Below are 19,450 nucleotides of genomic sequence, written 5' to 3'. Positions count from 1 at the left end.
TCTTTGAGAGATTATAAGTCTTTTAAAAGTAAATATAGTGACTTATCACTGGATCATTTGATAAATATTGAATTTCTACAAAATGCCAGGCTTTGTCTCAATCACAATTTTTATTATTATACTGGCAGCACCTACTACAAGACCTGGCATATGGCAGTAGTTAAGATCAATCAGTCTTTAGGCCTGGCTCTGAGAGTTAGCAAACCTGTTGGTATCAGACAAGACCATGCATAAAATTTCTGATAATGTTTCATACCAAGTTGTTTTAAAATGCAGCATTTAAAAAAAATTCAGTGTTTACTTTTTAATTTTTGTGCTTTAGTCGAAGAAAAAAGGATTGAGCGCAGAGGAAAAGAGAGCCCGCATGATGCAAATATTTTTTGAGACGGTAAGTCATTTTCCTAAGAGTTTTAGTATTTTGCATATTTTTTTCCTTATGTATATGTCATCCAGTGTTAACTGTACCTTTTTTATTAGAGATCAATACTCACTAATTTCCTGAGGAAGGAATAAAATCCTGCAAATATTTGTGGTTCCTGGGACCTGTAGGGTATGAAAGAACCTTATCCCAATGTTCGCAGAGCCTCTTCCATCCAGACTGTCCTGCACTCTGGACCCAGAATTATCTTTCTGAAGCATGTATTTGATTGTATTCCCTTTCTGCCTGAAAATAATGTTAATAGCTCACATTGACTGAGTACTTCCTAGGTGCCAGTCACTTGGTGTAGATGATCCGATTTCATCATTTTTAACCTATGAGATCGGTACTGTTGTTATCGTCTTCGCTCTACAGATCCGGACATCTGAATGCAGCCTAAGTTGCCAGCCCCGGATCTCAAAAAATAGAAGTAATAGTTCTAGGATTCAAACCCGGGCATGATCATCTGATTTTAGAGGTAGTGCTAAATACTGCCTCTGTGCATTTGTAAGTCAGTCTGTCGTTTAACACATATATGATGGCACGTAGGCCTCCTTAATTTATTCCAGATATTTGTGCCTGCCACTAACAAGAAATATGTTTGAAGTTTCCACTCCAAAGTGGCAGAGCCAGGAATCAAACCCAGACACCTGTCTCTAGAAACTGTTTTCTTTACCATGTTGCTATACAGTGGCTTTTCTTCGCTTCCAGGTTAAAGTCGACATCATAGCTTTGACCTATAAAAATATTAACTTTTTGTGTCTTTGCCTAATACTTGACAGGATCTTTAAAGTTTAGTCTAGCTCCAACGTACTGGCTGTTTTCATTATATACAGATGTGAAGAAGATGGAGAAAATGGCAAAATAGAATATGAAATTAGTAAGAAATGGTAATACTTGGCACTTTGATTTTGGTAATGCAGACTCTCAGTAAAACAAGCAAAAAATTCTGGAGACCTTTTCTTTTTATACTGTTTGCCCTTTAAGTGTAATCATACTAATCTTACTTACAAAGACTTACTAAAAGTCTTTGGCAATGCAGAACAGAGTATATTAATAATGATGCTATGATTAGGCGGATAAGTTGATAAACTTTGTCCATGGGGATTATGATTATTTGTCTTGCCGAGTTGAGATAGTTTTCCTATGATCTCAAAGCAAGAAAAATAGATTTTAATTCCTACCAGGCAGTGGAAAGCTGGGGAGAGTGGTAGGGAAATTATTTTGTCCTTTATGATATGTTAGACTTTTCTCAGATATCAAAATTGGTTGGTTCTGATTGACAAATTTTCAGTTCTGCTCTCAATTACAGTCATGTACCCCTTAACAATGGGATACATTCTAAGAAATGCTTCATCAGGTGATTTTGTCATTGTACACACGGAGCGCATGTACACAGACCTAGATGCTGTAGCCTGCTACATACCTAGGCTGTATGGTATAGCATATTGCTCTTAGGCTACAAGCCTGTACAACACTTTACTGTACAAAACAGCACGAGATTAAATCAAGCACAAGAGAAAATTATGCAACCAAGAGAGGTGGTAAACACAAGATGGATGAGCTGCTGCTGGAATAGCAGCATATTGTTTAACAGCAAAGTATTTTTCATGAGTAGGCTCTAAAATAATAGTAAAATGTATAGCATAGTAAATACATAAACTAGTAACAGCCGTTTACTATCATCAAGTAGTATGTACTGGTCGTAATTGTATGTGCTACACTTTTATACTTTCATGGCCACACAGTAGGTTTGTCTACACCAACATCACCACAGACAGGTGAGTAATGTGTGACTCTACGAGGATGGCTAGCTATAACGACACTAGGCGACAGGAATTTTTCAGCTCTATTATAATCTTATGGAACATTGACTGAAATGTCATTATGTACCACATGACTGTAAATGATTGACTGATTAATTTCATTTTATATATTCCTATACATATTCATTCGTATGAATACATACATATTGTGTGTGTGTGTGTGTGTGTGTGTGTATTTGAAGTTGCTAATGTAATAGAAAAAGAATTTTTTTCCTGTTATACTTAAGGAGAACATGGGAGCAGTATGTAGCTCAAGGATAGAGAACTTGTACCTACAGCCTATTTTACTTGATAGCTTTGTGATTTTAAGGAAGTTATTTGACCTAAGGCTCGGTTTCCTTATCTATTACAGAGAACTGTAATAATTGTACCCATCTTACAGTGTTGGTATAAGGATTAAATGAGATAATCTTTGTAAAACATTACAATGCCCAGATCATAAGTGCTTAATTAAAAGTTATCATAACTATATGTCTTCTGTGATGTGGTACACATAGTTTTTTAAGGGCTAGAACCATTGTGCTCATCTCTTCTTTATTTCTGTTCAATGCTGGGAAGAACTAATATTTACTTGAGACCATTTTCTCTGTCCACTTAAATGACCACATTTTAGTTCTGAGGCTCGTTCTTTGCAAGCTCATTTATTTACATAGCAACCCCATAAGTGCAGCTAGTATGTCTGGGGCTCCTCCTTGATGACCACATATAGGCAGATGTCTCAATGAGTTCATGTTCTTTTTCCAGGGAATCTAAGGTATTTGCAAATAGATTTGACTAATTGATTTTTTTAATGCATTAGAGACCTGAAGTCAGTAATTCATTGCGTGTTCTCTGAGACCATAAAGTATTACCTAAAATGGTTTATGCCCAGATGTGCAAAAATTGATTTCATACTTTAAGACCAATGACTTAATATTTTCCTTAATTTACTAAATCTTAAGTATAGTGAGATGAAGTTACTTTTAACAACATTTTATTATGAAAGATGAATGAATTTTACAGTGATATCTATACATTCTACCATGAACATTTTACTCTACTTTATCACATATATATTCATCTACTACTCCTTTATCCATCAGTTTGTCTTGGGGGAAAGAATATATGCCCAGTCTTTTGTTAGGTATATGTTTTGTAAATATTGTCTTCTAGTCAGTATTTGTCTTTTAAATTTCTTAATAGTACCCTTGGATGTTTTAAATTTTTAAATTTGGATGTTTTAAAGTTTTAAATTTTTGACCCTAAGTTCCATCTTATTGAAGTTGCCTTTTCAAGTGTATTTTGGAAGAGCTAGATCCCAGATTTCCATAACAACAATCACAATAATTCTCTTCTAATTACTGAGTACTTCTGTCTTCTCAAATATTTCACTTTTGTTATCCAAGTTTTTTTCACCACTTCAACCAAGGCTTATTACGAGAAGAAAGGAGTATTCTACGTAGATTTTTTTTCTAACCATAATATAAATATTCTACACATATAGCTTCCCATAACATTTTGCTTTGGTGGATATGCAGCATGCGTAGGTGAATGATTGACAGGCAGCCATGAAATTTATAATTTTCCTATTGTTTAAGTGTACTCGTCCATGTAAACAATTCTTGACAGTCTATGTTTTGCTTTTTATTAGAACTGCTAAATCTGTAACGTATGATATATGCTAAGCGAAGTACTGTTTGTGTTTTCTTAAAATCAATGTGTCAGAAAAGCTGATTATCTCATGTTAACAAGTGATTCATCATAACTAGTTTTCATATTTCAGTGAGAGTATGTTCTCTCCAATTACTTTAAAGGATTGTTTGTTCATGTAAAATCTGTCCATTGTAACTTCTCTTGAAAGTATTGAACATGATAATTGTGCTTTCAGCCCCCAAATACTTGATTTTATTGTTCATTTCCAGGAATAGTATTTTTAGTACAATGTCTTATGAACATAATTATGGTAAATATAAATATATAGCAGAGAATAAACACGTTTTTCATCTCTCTCTCTTTTTTAAAAAAACTCTTTTAAACAGAAAGATGTATTTCAATTGAAAGACATGGAGAAGATTGCTCCCAAAGAGAAAGGCATTAGTAAGTATCAAAGGCATGCAAGGGTATTTAGGGAAATATTGGTCATCTTTTCTGCTACATCTTTTCTACTTTCACTTTATGGAAACAGATTTGTAGAGATGAATGTAAAAGTCCTTACATGATGTCTTTGGGCCTTGGCCATGAGTCCTGTGGAGTATCTGTTCTAGGAAAATTAAAATGGAATATGCATGCATGCCCGTGTGTACACACACACATATGTACACCCAAATATACACATTTATTTATGGATAGAATTTACTTCAAAAGAAGGAAAAACTATTCATGTATGTTCTAGTATTTGTTAAATGTGACTTTTCGTCTTTACATGGTGTGTTGGTTTTCTGCAGCTATATTAGTTTTTTGTAGTAGAAAATTATCACCAACCTGGTGCCTAAACCCAGTAGAAATTTATTCTCTCATAGTTCTGGAGGCCAGAAGTCAAATCAAGGTGTCGGCAGGGGCAGCTCCTTCTGGAGGCTGTGGGGGGAATCCTAGCTTCAGGTGGCTGCCCACAGTGCTTTGCTTATAAGCCCATCATTCTAATTGCTGCCTCTCTTCACATGGCTTCCCCTTTGTTTTCTCCCCTTCTGTTTCTTATAAGGACACATGTCATTAGATTTGGGACCCATCCTACATTCAGGATGATTTCATCTTGAGATCCTCAATTACATCTATATAGATGCTTTTTCAAAATAAAGTCACATTCATAGGTTCGAGGGTTCATCTTTTGAGAGGTCACCGTTAAACCCACCATATATGATACACATTTTGTTAAACTTTACTTTCTGATTACGTAAACTATGTAATATACATGCTTATTTTAACAGATTTGGAAATTACAAATTACAAAAGTTTATAATCTCTCTATTCTGAGAACACCACTGTTAACATTTTGCTGTATTTTGATGTCTTATTCTTAGATTCTGTTTGTCTTTGAATGTATGTATCTGTCCATTTCTCTGAGAAGGAACTATGCTGCATGTACAGTTTTGTGTTCATGTATTTTTTCATATAACATATCATCTACATTTATCTCTGTCATTTGCTTTAAAAAAATGATTTACAATATCTGCCTCTTCTAATGTTTAACTCTATGACCACCTACTGTGCCATTACTTGCTTAGCCCTGTTAACTACTGTTGAATATCTAGGTTGTTCCCAAATTTTGCTGCTAAAATTAATATGTAATTAACGTGCTATCCATAAATTTTTTTCTAAAAGACTGATTTTTTTAGAGCAGTTTTAGGTTCACAGAAAGATTGAGATGAAGGTACAGAGATTTCTCATACACTTGCCATGCATAGCTTCCGATATGAACATCACTCACCAGTGGTGCATATACTACAGTTGGTGAACCTGCATAGATGCATTGTGATCATCTCAAGTCCACAGTTTACATTAGGGTTCACTCTTGGTTTTTTACATTCTATGGGTTTAAGCAAATGTGTAATGACACGGATCCATCATTATGGTATCATACAGAGTATTTTTACTGCCTTAAAAATCCTCTGTGCATTCGTTGCCTATTCATCCCTACCTCTCCCCACATAATTTTTTTTTTTTACATCTCATTACCTCAGTAGGAAATGTCCCTAGAAATAGAATAGAAAATGGAGACTTGTGTTGTTTTAGTCTTTTTGTATGTATTCTCAAATTGCCTCAGGAAAGGCTATACCAAATTCTACTCATTCATTTCTCAGAACTGTGTTTTCATTTTTAGTGTTCTTTAATATTTCATTTCAGTTTGTACTTCTTTACAAGTGAGGTTGAATGTTTTGCATATTCAGCATTGATTTTATTTATTGAATCCTTAATTTTTTAATAGATTTTATTATATTTGGGGACTTGCTCTAGGAAAAATCAAAATGGACATTAAAATATGGATGATTTCTTGACACAGTTTAATAGAAAGTGAGAATCGTTTATGAATTTCAAACATTTGTGAAATAGGACTTTGTGTTTTTTACATGCTATTTTTAAAAGCTTTTTTCTGATTTGTACTATTACCCCAACCATAATCTCCAGTAAATTATTTAATTTTTTATAATAGTTTTATTTTAGTTTTCTTAGCAAAAAAGGCAATGCATGTTTATTGTTAGAAAAAAATTAAAAATGAGCAAAAAGAAGGAAAAAAATTACCCCCTAACCTACCATTCAAAGATAACCATTGTCACATTAGTGTATACTGTCTTTTAACTTGATTTTTATGTTTTGGATGTGCATATACCTTGCCATTAAATAAATTTTTATAACATAAATGATTACCTAGTATTCCATTGTAATAAAATACTTTTAAAAGTCTAGTTATCGGACTGGTTTCCAATTTTTTTTACTGTTGACAACTCTGCTTTGACAAGCATCCTTATGCATATCCATCATTATTTTCTTTGGCTGAATTTTTAAAAGTGGAATTTCTACATAAAAGGCATGCAAAATCTAAGGTTTTAGATACATACTGCCATGTTTTTCACCCATGTTGAGAGTACCTATTTCCCCGAATCCTTTATTGTACTTTTTAGTTTTTTTAATTTGGTAGTCAAGAAATCATATCTCATTGCTTTATTTTAGATTTCTTCAGTTATTAATGAGGTTGAACATTTTTCTTGTTTACTGACCATGCATATTTTGTAGATGCCCATTGATGTACTTTTGTTTTTCATTTGAAGTATTTGTCTTTTTAAATTATTTTTAAAAGCTCCTTATTTATTAACTTATTAACTCTTGATCTGTAATATTTGTTGCAAGTATTTCCCTAGTTATTTGCCTTATAATTTTATTTATGATGTGTCTTAATGTAGAGTCTTTCAAAATTATCTCTTATAGCTGCTATGTCAGTAAAAGAAGTTCTTCAAAGCTTAGTTGATGATGGTATGGTTGACTGTGAGAGGATTGGAACTTCTAATTATTATTGGGCTTTTCCAAGTAAAGCGCTTCATGCAAGGAAACGTAAGTTGGAGGTTCTAGAATCTCAGGTAAGCCACCACAGGTAAAAATAATAGATTTGCTTGTAAGAAGGAAATTTGTTTCACTTAATCTTTTAATTTAGTCGTTTCTGTTTAATTTTTAACATACGTTATTTGACTCAGACTCTAAAGATAATCAACATATCTCTCCCCCAAACAATACAAGGATCTTAGAATGTTTTAACTTTTATCTTCCCACATGCCATGATATTGTTTTCTAGTATTTTAGTTCCTGTTAGGTTTATAGAAAAACTGATGGGAAGGTACAGTTCCCAAATACTACCCCCTTCTCTCTACCAAACACACAGTTTCGCCTGTTATTCACATCTTGTATTAGTTTTTGTGTGGACATATGTTTTCATTTTTCTTGGGAATTGCTGAGTCATACAATAACATTATGCTTAACTGTTTGAGGAACTTCCAGACTGTTTTCTAAAGCGGTTGCACCATTCTGCATTCCTCCCAGAAGTGTAGGAAGGTTTTAATTTCGCCACTTCCTCACCAAAACTTATTACCTGACTTTTTGATTCTAACCATCCTAATGGTTATAAAGTGGTATCTCATTATGGTTTTGATTTCCTGATGACTAACGATGTTGACCACTTGAAATCTTTCTTAGAGACATGTCTGTTCACATGTTTTGCCCATATTTTATCTCTTAAACATGATACTGCATTTTTTTTTCCTGCTAGTAAATGACATGCATATTAATCACTAAGCAATTTTTTTTTAAAGTTAGGTAATTAAAAACTTCATAAAAGAGTAATTTACTTTTAGGTCTTACTGCATTTTCATGTCTTCATGGGTTTTTATTCTTGTTTTTATTCTTTGCAATTCCCTTGTCCTTCCTTTCTACTTAGCCAATTCTAAACAGCTCTCAGAGACCTTCTCAGACGCTCATAACTTGAGGATACATACCATAGATTTTCTGTTCTTTTAATTTTTCACATGTATGAGTTTTGAGTTTTATTTATTCTATTAGATTTTAATAGCTTTATTGAGGAATAATTGACATATAAAAACTGCTCATACTTAAAGTTTATAAATCGATAAGTTTTGACATATGTATACGTTCATGAAACCATCACCATAATCAGGATAATGAGCATACCTGTCATCCCCTAAAGTTTCTTTATTTCTCCTTTTAGTCTTTTTCTCCTGCCCTTCCCTGCACTGCTTCCCCTGCCCCCATCCCCAGGCAACTATTGATTTGATTTCTGTCACTATACATAAGTTTATATTTCTTAGAATTTTCTATAAACAGAATCATATAGTATATACTCTTTTTCTTGGCTTATTTTAACTCAGTGTAATTATTTTAAGATGTATCCATATTGCTGTATGTACTAATCATTCATTTTTATTACTGAGTGGTATTTCATTATATGGATGTCCAACAGTTTGTTTATCTGTTGATGGACATTTGAGGTTTTTGTTTGTTTTAGTTTTGGGTTATTAGAAGTATTGAATATTCATGTAAATTCTTTGTATGGATGTTTGTTTTCATTTATTATAGTAAACACCTAGGAATGGGGTAGCTCGATCACATGGTAGGCATATGTTAAACTTTTTAAGACATTGCCAAACCGTTTTCCAAAGTGCTGTGCCATTTTATATTCCCGCTAGCAATGTACGTGAGTGCCAGTCTCTCTACAATACCAAGTATCAATCAGGATTGGAGGGACTGGCACTCACACACATTGCTAGTGGGAATATAAAATGGCAGTTATTCATGCCTGAAGCTGGGCATCACGGGTACCAATGAAGCATTTCTTGGTAAACAGGAGAAACTCTTTGCCTTTGATAAAAAAGCCCAATGGATATGTTTTGTTTCTTCGCCTCTGAGTTTAGCATAATCTCTAATTTAGCAAGTGGAGTAGCTTGACAAACCTTAATGGAAATAAGAGATTCTTGCTAGTATGCTAGTACAGTGAATCTGTTTTTAAAAAGTGAATATGATAGCATTGTTTATTGTGAATGATTGAAGAGTAGGATGTTCTAATTAGTTACTCACAGTATACTCCTCTCCCTACTGGTCTGAAGAGTTGGCATCCAATATATTTTGTAACACAACCCTCTTTCTCCACCCCTGTTTACAAGCTGGAGGTCAAAGCTTAATCTTGCACTGAAATCGTAGGTCAAGTCAGAGATAGGCAGTAGATTTAATACCTTCTTTTGTAAGCACTCCAGCAGTAAATGGAAAGCAAGATTTTGATATGTCATTTGTAAAAGATTGATAGCCCTTGGCATTTGCTGTAAATTCAGAACAAAACAAAACAAAACCTCGGTGCCATTTCACTGACCTAAACCTACTTTTTTCTGTCACAAACATTTGAGAAGTCATGTCAGCGTCCTACTGTACCCCTCAACCGTGGTTCTGAAGATCACTTATCGCTTTAGAGAAGCAATATGGCATAATGGAAAGATAAATAGAAATAAGACATGGATTGAAGTCACAGCTTCACTTCTTACTAACTGTGGTATCTTGGAAAGTTTTCATAGGCTCTTTGAGGCCACAGTTTCTCAATTTGTAAAAGAGATTATTCTTATTTCAAAGGGTTGCGATGCGGATTAGATGTTACGTGTAAAGTGCGTGGTGTACATACGCACTCGGTGTATGGTGGCCACAGATTCAGCTGCATTAGTACTCATCCAGGAATATATACTGTTAGTTTACATGTTCAGTCAAAACCAATATTTGAGGGTCTACTATGTGCAAAATATTTTACCACATAACGAAGGCAATTCTAAAAAGTAGAAATCAAGATCCATGTTTTATGAGAAAGAACTTATAAGTTAACACATGAAAGAGTGAAATGAAGAGTGAAAAGTGTTAATAGCTAATTGCCTGAATGAATGGTAGACATTAAAAATACTACAAGAGATGGTGGGATTTATATAAAAATAGAAGGTGCTTAGTTAATGTTGAATTGAACCAGATTCTAAATTCAGGGTTTCACTAAAGGATCAGTTTATTCAACACATTGCCAAAGTAGAATATAAACTTCCTTTGAGTTTCTTCTTAATTACTTCCAGATTGGGGGAGGGGGGGCGAGGACTCTTAATTTTTTCCTCCCATCATTCTGTTCTGCTTTGGTTCTGTCAGTGATTCCAAATATGTGCAGGAATGTTTTCATCTCTTGAGAATAGACATTTTTTTTTTTTGTAGTAGATCTGAAAATTAAATCAGGAAACACATTCTTTTCTCCCTTGTCTTTAGGTCGTATGTGTTGATCATTAGTAAAGACAGTCTGAAAGCCTCATGATTACAATTTATGTTTCCCTTCAACTGCGTATGGGTTGCATTAACTAGTTCTACAGATATTTACTGTGCGCCTGTTAGGGGCATGCCCTGTGCCAAGTTTTTTTGGGGCAATATAAAAATAATAGTGTGTGTGTTTCATGTTGAGGTAATTTACACTTTACTTGGTAAGGGAAGAAAAATACCTTACGTAGTTAATTAACTTTTTATGAAAAGTTAATTAGCTATCTAAGATTTAAGGTCAATGCCAAATGTCATTGCTATGGGTCCTGATTGTTATATGAGTTCAGAGGATAGCAGGATTTTTATAAATCCATAGAGTTAAGGGAGTTAAGGGAGATGTCTTAGAAATTATTATTTTGAGCTGAAAATTGAGTAGATTTAGATGGATGGAGGAGATTCCCAAGGGGGACAGAAGGAGTCACTAACACTGATGTTAACAATGGCAGCCAAAATTTATTGAGCACTTAGCCAGTAGAGTTTTCAGAATGTGTCTTGTCTTAGTCGTTTGGGCTGCTATAACGAAATACCACAGACAGGGTAGCTTATAAACAACCAAAATTTATTTCTCGCAGTTCTGGAGGCTGGTCAGGTAAGAGCCCTCTCCTGGGTCACAGACTTAGCGTATCCTCACCTGGTAGAAGGCGCTCAGCATCTCTCTGGAGCCTCTTTTATAAAAGCACCAAACCCACTCTTGAGGACTCCACCCTTGACTTTGGCACCTCCCAAAGGCCCCCCCTAGTAATACCATTACCGTTAGGGGTTAGGATTTTAACATGAATTTGGAGGGGGGGACACAAACATTCTGATCATAGCAGAGCTTTTACATGTTTTATACCATTTGATTCTTACAACTGCATGAGTTAGACATCAACTCCATTTTACATATGAGAAGACTGAAGCACCGACAGGTTAAATAGGTTGCCCAAGATGACACTATTAGTAGATGGCAAAACAAGATTAAATCCAGGCATTTGTACTCCATAGTCCTTGCTCATAACACAGATAAACAAAACTTTAAAGCAAATTACATTCAGTGAATAGTTGGTGACCATCTTGGAAAGAATGTGCAATATTTTGTTTTATAGTAATGGGAAAATAAGGTTAGAAATTAAATTGAAGCCATATTATGAGATGTTTTAGTGGTTGGTTGGATTTTATTATGTACATCAAGCTTCAAGGGGAAGTAGAAAATTTTCTTGCTAGAATATTTTTATTAGGTTTTTTTGTTTGTTTGTTTTGCTGATCTAATTGCTTTTAAAAAAGTAGATTTTAAGTTTAGAAAATAGTTTTATTAAATTCTGATATTAAGCAAAAACTTTTCCCCCCTCTATATGTGAGTAATGTATTATTATTAATGTTGCTGAGAATATAAGATGTAGTAATTTATTTCTGCGAAGCTGAAATAAATATTTAGGTTGGGTAGAAAAAAGTTGTTAAACTAGCTTCTCTAAATAGCTGTTACACAGATGTACTCCTGAAGCCTTTCCACATAAATTAGTAACTTTAATAGGCAAGAAAAGCTTTATGTGGAGATGATGAAAATGGTTCAAATCTGTATGTAAATAGTGACTATATTTGGATGATAGTAGAAGTAACCATTTTGGCTCAACAGAAAGTAGAAATGACCAGATCCTTTTCTCATGTTTTAGTTGTGAATTTTTATGTAGCTTAAAAATTATCTTGTGGGAACTCCCAAGTGAAATGGCATTTCTGTTTATCTTGAAGAATGCGTAGAACTTATTAAAGATCAAGATAACTGTTTTAAGAGTTTTGGCTGAAACTTGCTATGTGATAATGATTCCAGTGTGATAATGATTTGGGTGGGTGAGTGTGTGCACGCGCGCGGGCACGCACTGTTTCTGAATAATTTTTGTAAGGAAAAGCAAGACAGAATGTGTTAGGATAAACAGTTCTTCCTATCATCTTCTGGTTCTTCCTTTTTTTTTTTTTTTTTTTACCCCTTTCAAATATCTTGGCCTTAAAAATGAAGGAGCAATCTTCACTTCAAGGAGATGACTTCCTCCATTTTCCTGTGTCTTATATTGACAGATGTAGGATATGTCCTGTAATATGTACTTGACCAGGTAAAAGCAGTGTTATAACTATTGTGCTGGACGTGCTATTCACACTGTTACCTGACATTATGGGAAAAAACGGACCACTACTGATTAGAAATGCACATTTTTAAGCCTTTTTTCAAAAGGAATAGCATTTTCAATATGCTTTTGTTTTTGTGTTCTCGTCCCTGTCCATTCTTCACCCTAAGTCTAACTCCAACTCTACCATACTGTGTACAGTTGTTAGTTTACTTGACCCCATCTCTTAGTTTGTTTCCTCAGTACCTAGCACAGTTCTTGGTATATGGCAGATATTTGACCGAGTAAATGGGAATTAAAGGAAACAAAGAATATGCAGTTAGTCTTCATGGTATCCATTTACTGATTCAGAGAATTTCATTAGTAGTTGCACCAAGTCTGTATAGCAGTTTTTAAGTGATTTTTTATTTAAAGGGTCAGAATTATGGAAATCAAATTCTTTATTTTGTTTTTCTTTTCTACTAAGATCTTCCAGAATTCTTCATCCAAGTTCTGATTTGCAACCCATTTATTACCAGGGGAAGATAATTTTGTGGACAGATTTTTCTAGAAGTTGGTTTACATTTTAACTGAGCTGGATTTCAGATACAGAGTCTTGGTTTCGGAAGATACTAATAGAGTCTCAGGATAATTTAAAGATTTATTTATTTTTTTTTTACCAGTTTTTAGAAATGAGTATATAGAATTCTTTATTACCAAAACTGAGTAAATAAAGAGTAAGTCCACTATTGGACAGTGTGGACAACTTGAAATGTTATTGAATAAAAATAGGCATTACCCCTACTGGAATTCTTTCAATTCAGTACTTGTTCAGCGAATGCTTGCTATAGCAGGCATTGTGACCGATGAGAGGGACATAAAGATAAATTAGTAGTTCCTGCCCTCTAGGACCTCACCGTCTTGTGAGACACACATGTCAACATCATTGTGATATGGTATTATAGTTCAGTACGGACAACGATGGTTGTACAAAAGAGGGTGATAGTTAACTCTGCTGAGGAAAGGCTTTACAGTTAAGAAAGGAGACATTTAAGTTGGTTCTGGAAACATATGGGAGTTCATATGAGAGTTAGGGAGAAAGGCATTATGGGTACAGAGACCAGTATGTTAGGCAGTATAGTATAGTGGTTTAAGAGATTGAGCCCTAGACCCAGACTCTAGATTCGTATTCAACTTCTTCCATTTACTAAAAAACCTCCTGTGCTTCTCTTTTCTCATCTGTAAAATGGTTCTCATATTTCCTACTTCACAGGGTAGTTGCGACAATTAAATGTGTTCTATGTGGCTGCTTATGGCAATGACCAATACATAGTAAGCACTTTGGTTTTTTGTTATATACAAACACCAGGTATGTAAGAGAATCTTGAGTTGTTTTGTAGCACTCAATTGTGTGTGATGGTAGAGCTAAATTTGTAGGCAGGTGCTGATAGTGAAGGGCTGTGTGTGTTTAAGTTGAAGGATTTCGAGTAGGGAAGTGAGTTAATAAGAGCCTTATTTTAGAAAGATGGTTCTGTTAGCAGTGTGGAGGAGTGCGCACTGAGAAATTGTCAGCTAGGAGATGATGAAGTCCTAAAACAAAACACTGTCCCTAGAACTGGAGATAATAGACTGGGAGAAGTTTAGGAAGTAGAATCTACAGTCAGTAGTGTACACTCTGAATCTAAAGTTCATATTTTAAAATAAGCAAGAGTAATTTTTGTCCAAACATAGATTTCCCCTTTGTTGCCCGCCTTTTCGTGTGGATGGGGAACACATGCTGTCTGTCGATATTCCCCGAAAGTCAAGTTCAGATAGCATAGATTATGACAATGATTAAAATTCATGCTTAATTATTCATACATAATATATGATATTTCTAAGGCTGAATTAAAACAAAAACAAGGTTTCTATAATCTAAGCTTCTAGACCAAGTACACAATAATTAGGAGGAAGCTAAGCAGTGCTATAGTGATTTATACATCTATTCAACATTTATTATGTCTCTGTGTGTCTCATGCTGTATTTCATGCTGGGGTTAAACACGGTTAAGATCTCTCTGCCCTCAAAGAATGTCTGCCGTGGAAATAAGACACTCTGTAAAAGAAGTAAAGCATAGAAGTACACACTCTGCTGAGGAAGAGGGGATAAAAACTTCCCAGAAGAAAAGATTTTTGAGATGGATCTTAATAGATATATGTCTCTGGTTCATGGACAGGTTGGAGTTTGTTAGAGGAGTAAAAAGAGCCAGCCAGGCACAGCATGTAAAAACACTAAGACATAAAATGAGTGGCATTCAGGAAGCTGTGAACAGTTTGATAGAAGTGGTGTGGAGGGTTGCAGAGTGGGTAACAGCAGGTTATTAAGCTGACCAGTGGAAGGAGCTAGGTCATTGAGCCTTGCAGCCAGGCTGAGGAATCTGGACTTTATTATTCAGGATTGGGAAACGATCCAGTGGTCTTTAAAGATAACTACCATAGCAGATGAGTGAAAGTGAACTGGAGACAAGGACACTAATGAAAAATTCTGAGCCAGAGATGTCTAAACCAAGATGGTGGCAGTGGGGATGGAGAGGAAAGGAGATATTTGAAAGATACCAATATGTAGAATCAACAGAGATTCGAAGCCAACTGGATGTGGAGAGAAGGGAGAGAAAAAAAAGAAAAAGATAGCTACCAGGATTCTGGTTTGGGTGACTATGTGGAGAGTCTAGAAGACACAGAGGAGCTGGATTGGGTAATAAACTGAGTTTTGAACATACTGAATATGAGCTGCCTGTCAGCCATTCAGGTTGAGATTGCCCAGTAGGTAGCTGAATACACGGATGTGGAGCTCAGTGCAGAGGTGTAGACAGGAGATTAAAACTGGGACACCAAAAGTAGGAGTAGATGAGACTTCCCAGGAAGATGTGCAGAGTGCTCTTTTTGCTGCATCTACTGCGAGGATGGAGACCATTCCCAGCAGTCAGACTGTCAGCATTCCAGAAAATATGGACTCACTCTGAAGGGACACTCAGTTATTGTGAAGGGCCCCAGAGGCACCTTGTGGAGGGGCTCCAATCACATCAGTGTTGAACTCAGTCTCCATGGAAAGAAGAGGCTCCAGGTTGACAAATGGTGGGGAAATTGAAAGGAGCTGGCTACTGTTCGCACTGTCTGTCGTCATGTACAGATCATGATCAAGGGTATTACAGTGGCTTCAGTTAGATGAGGTCTGTGTACGCTCGCTTCCCCACCCATGTTATTATTCAGGAGAATGGTTCTCTTGTCGAAATATGAAATTTCTTGGGTGAAAAATAAATCTGCAGGGTTCAGATAAGGTCAGGTGTTGATTGTTTAGTATCTCCAGCCCAGAAGGATGAGTTAATTCTTGAAGAGAATGATGTTGAACTTGTATCAAATTCAGCTGCTTTGATTCAGTAAGCCACAAAACTTGAAAACAAGAATAGCAGAAATTTTTTGATGGTATCTGTTTCTGAAAAAGGAACAGTTCAGCAGACCGATGAATAAGATCAAAGTTGTCCAGCTACAGAAACACCAAGATGTTAGATGATTTCTCAGACTCATTTATGATATTTTAAAGATGCAATAAAGGTTATATATTGAAAAAAAAAGAATGTGCAGAGCAGGAAGGGAAAGGGACTGAGGACAGAACGCAGGGGCCAACCCTGGGGATCTCTAGTATGTCAAGGGTGGTTTCTTGTATTTGAGTTATTTTTCCTTATTTCAAAATTTTTTAACAAAAAAAATCATTAAAATGGAGTAGCGTAGGCTAGCTAAAATCCGATAAATGGCAGTTCTTCTAAATGGTAGTTCTTCAAAAATGAGACTCTAGAGGAAAGGATAAATTAATCCTTTACAATTCAGGAGTGTTGTTTTAAAGCCTGGATTTATATCAGTGAAGTATGTTAGCACTGGTTATTTCACATTAATTTTGAAAAGTTCTTATTGGTGTTATTCATATATCTTATACATTGTGAATCTGAGTTGACCCATTTTCATGAGGTGAGAGATTAATTTTCCAAGGAACACACTTTGGGAAGTGGTACCTAACTTTATGGTCTTTTTTCAGCAAATAAAACTATTTTACTACCTTGGACTACTTTCCTATCCCAGAGCTGTATATTCTGTGTTGCTACTGGAAATAGTCTTACCAGTTGGCAAACCACATCCCAATGTGTTCAGAGCTCTACTGATTAAGTATACCTGTGTGGAATCTCTCCAGGAGCCCCAGCCCATAATTCCTTACCTTAACAACTGCCTCATTGCAAGGCATTGATGTGTGGAGTCAGCTTTCTACTAGTGTTATGTGGAGTGTCTGCTTGATGGATTATCCATCTGTTCTCTCTACCCATTTGGCATTCTTTAGATTTGTATCTCTTACATGACATTAGCAAGTGAGAACTTTTCAAGCCACAAAACCTACATATTGTAGTATTTATAATATTGACATTTGCATTTTTCTATAATAAATGTAAAAGGTATTCACTGAAGAAAAAAATAAAAAAGTAAAATATTTGCGATGCCATCATTTAAAACTAATTACTGTTGATATTTTGATATATATTCTATATGCATGAAACAGGACATTTTCAGCCACAAATAACAGAAAAGTAGATCCATGTTGACTTAAATAATAGGGTTTCTTTACCTTATGTAAGAATTTTGAGGTGTGGGCTCTTTGAGGATTGATTGGTTAACCTTACCATAAATTGCGATCAGAGGTCTGGACTGGCTTCTCTGACATTTTTTGGCTTTCCCTTTTTGGATGCAAGTAGCTACCACAGCTACTATGTCTACTCTTGACAATGTCCAAAGCAAGAAGAAAGATGAACTTTCTTGTACATCTCTCCCTATCCAGGAGGAAAATCTCAGAATACCCCCTTTCTCAAGTTGGCTTCCTTTTATGTCTTATTGGCCAGGTCTGAAGTATGTACTCATGCTGAAAAGGTAAGCCATCACAGTTCACTCTCTCTGAGGGTGAAGAACCTATTCTCTGAGCACGTTGCCAACCCTACTGAAAAAGAGTTGTAATTGTGTTGCAAAGAAAGGCTTTAGAGAGGCAAGTAACAGAATTTGCAGAATTTTATCTATTTGTGCTTAAAAGTCTTGTCTTTTAAATTGAACGTTTTTATTACTTCTCTCCATTATCTCTGATAATCAAGAGTTAAATATATGTTCATTGAGATTGAGTGACTTAAAAATTGTGGGTGAGTGGTGAATAGGGGAAGTATATAACTTTTTATTGGTAAATACTTTAAAATAATACAAAATTATAATAGTTAATATTACAACTGTGAGACGTGCATGAATTTTTACGATAGGACTTAAGAGATTTGTTTTTTATATTTGTTTGTTTTCCTTTTGTATACGGTAGCTTTGGGTTAGGCTTCTAAACCTTCCCTCAGGAATTATTATCCTTTGCTATTTGGAAAAACTTCCTGGGTGAGTTTCAGAAGCCTGACTCTAGAGCTGTAGAATTCTCTATACCATAACCAAAACACTCTTCTGTTTCACATGAGTTACAGTTTTCTGAGAGCCATTCTTCATTCATATTATTTTCTCCCCACATCAGCCAACCTGATAAAGATTTACTCCACAAACTGGACCTACAATTTTGATCTGCTGCCACCAGGTGGTGGCAGTGTCAAGTCATATGCATCCTTAATTTCCTGGGATAGCCCTAATTGTAATTTGGCCTATTTTTCCCTCAAAAAGTATATCAATATTTTGAACATTTTAATATGTCAGTGGCTGCCTTATGTATTTTGAAGTTTCACAAAAATAGCACTGTTGTGTGCTTTTTTTGTTTAAAGTATGGTTCTTACTTGACCAAAGACATGGTTCATACTTTTAGGCCTGCATTTCATGATTCAAATATAGGTTTTTTTCCAGGTACCCTAATATTTATATTTATTTATAACCATAAATTTCCTACACTATAACTCTTTTTGAAAAATAGCTTTCAATTAGAAGTAAAATAATCTCAATTTAAAATTTTGTTAATTATTATATTTTTTTAAACCTATCTGCAGTTCACTTTTTCGATTAATTTTAACAAACTTGCCACAGGTCTTTGTTTGAATACTCTCAACTCTTGAGTTAGTTTACCATCCGAATGTGTTAGGTTGCTCTCTTCACTCTGCTAAAGCTATTTAGGCTATGGAAGAGAAGGGGCTAGCTTGTCTTTCTAATACTTTGAAATCCAAGTTTTCTTGAATCCTTTTTGCCATAAGAGGCAGAGGCAGAAATAGAAAAAGAAGAAAGAGCATTATTCTCTTAAAAAGATAAAAAAGCCTTTATGGGCAAGTACTCTAATTACTTTCTCAGCACTATTGACTCTTTATGACTTTTTCTTTATAAATTTAATGTGGAGTTTATTATAACCTGGCCTAAATAGAAATTTAAAGCTTGAAATTTAAAAACTTAAATTAATTCCATTCAAGTTAAATAGAAATTTGAGCATAAGCACTTTAACTGATACTTTTGAGCAAATAATTTATTGTATTTTAGATTGGTGGCTTCTAATGAAACTAAATTACTTAAACTGAATGACTTACTGGATCAAACATTTTAAACAGTATTTAAGCAACATTTTTATTAGAAATTTCAATGGTGGAAAATCTTAATTCTCCTAAGAAATTTTTGAAAACATTAAGAATAAAATGTGAGCATATTATTTTCCAATGCTTTTGAAAGACAGTAGGAAAATAAGCAACTCCTTATGTAAAAATAATTTCAGCATCTATGTAGCTTTACTGGTAGATTCTGTTAGTTATTATAATATATAAAAGTAAAGAACTGATCAGTAATCCTAGAGCTTGTTGGGTA

General features: G+C 34.8%; 1 protein-coding gene across 3 annotated transcripts in view; it reads left to right on the top strand.

Moving 5' to 3' along the window:
• The window catches only part of MND1 (meiotic nuclear divisions 1), an 81,487-nt gene that overhangs the window by 4,972 nt on the left and 57,065 nt on the right, over positions 1-19,450 (top strand). For all 3 annotated transcript variants that reach the window (XR_895824.2, XR_002780112.1, XM_011359362.2), the window contains exons 2-4: positions 323-388; positions 4,263-4,320; positions 7,144-7,292. Coding sequence is in view for 1 of the 3 variants with exons in the window: in XM_011359362.2 (XP_011357664.1) it covers positions 323-388; positions 4,263-4,320; positions 7,144-7,292 (273 nt within the window). In the remaining 2 variants the exon portion in view is untranslated. The remainder of the gene's footprint in view (positions 1-322; positions 389-4,262; positions 4,321-7,143; positions 7,293-19,450) is intronic.

This window comes from Pteropus vampyrus, unplaced genomic scaffold, assembly GCF_000151845.1.
Source record: "Pteropus vampyrus isolate Shadow unplaced genomic scaffold, Pvam_2.0 Scaffold47, whole genome shotgun sequence".
Taxonomy (NCBI): Eukaryota; Metazoa; Chordata; class Mammalia; order Chiroptera; family Pteropodidae; genus Pteropus; species Pteropus vampyrus.
The sequence above is the reverse complement of the archived record's forward strand: the minus strand, read 5'-3'. Positions and strand labels throughout refer to the sequence as shown.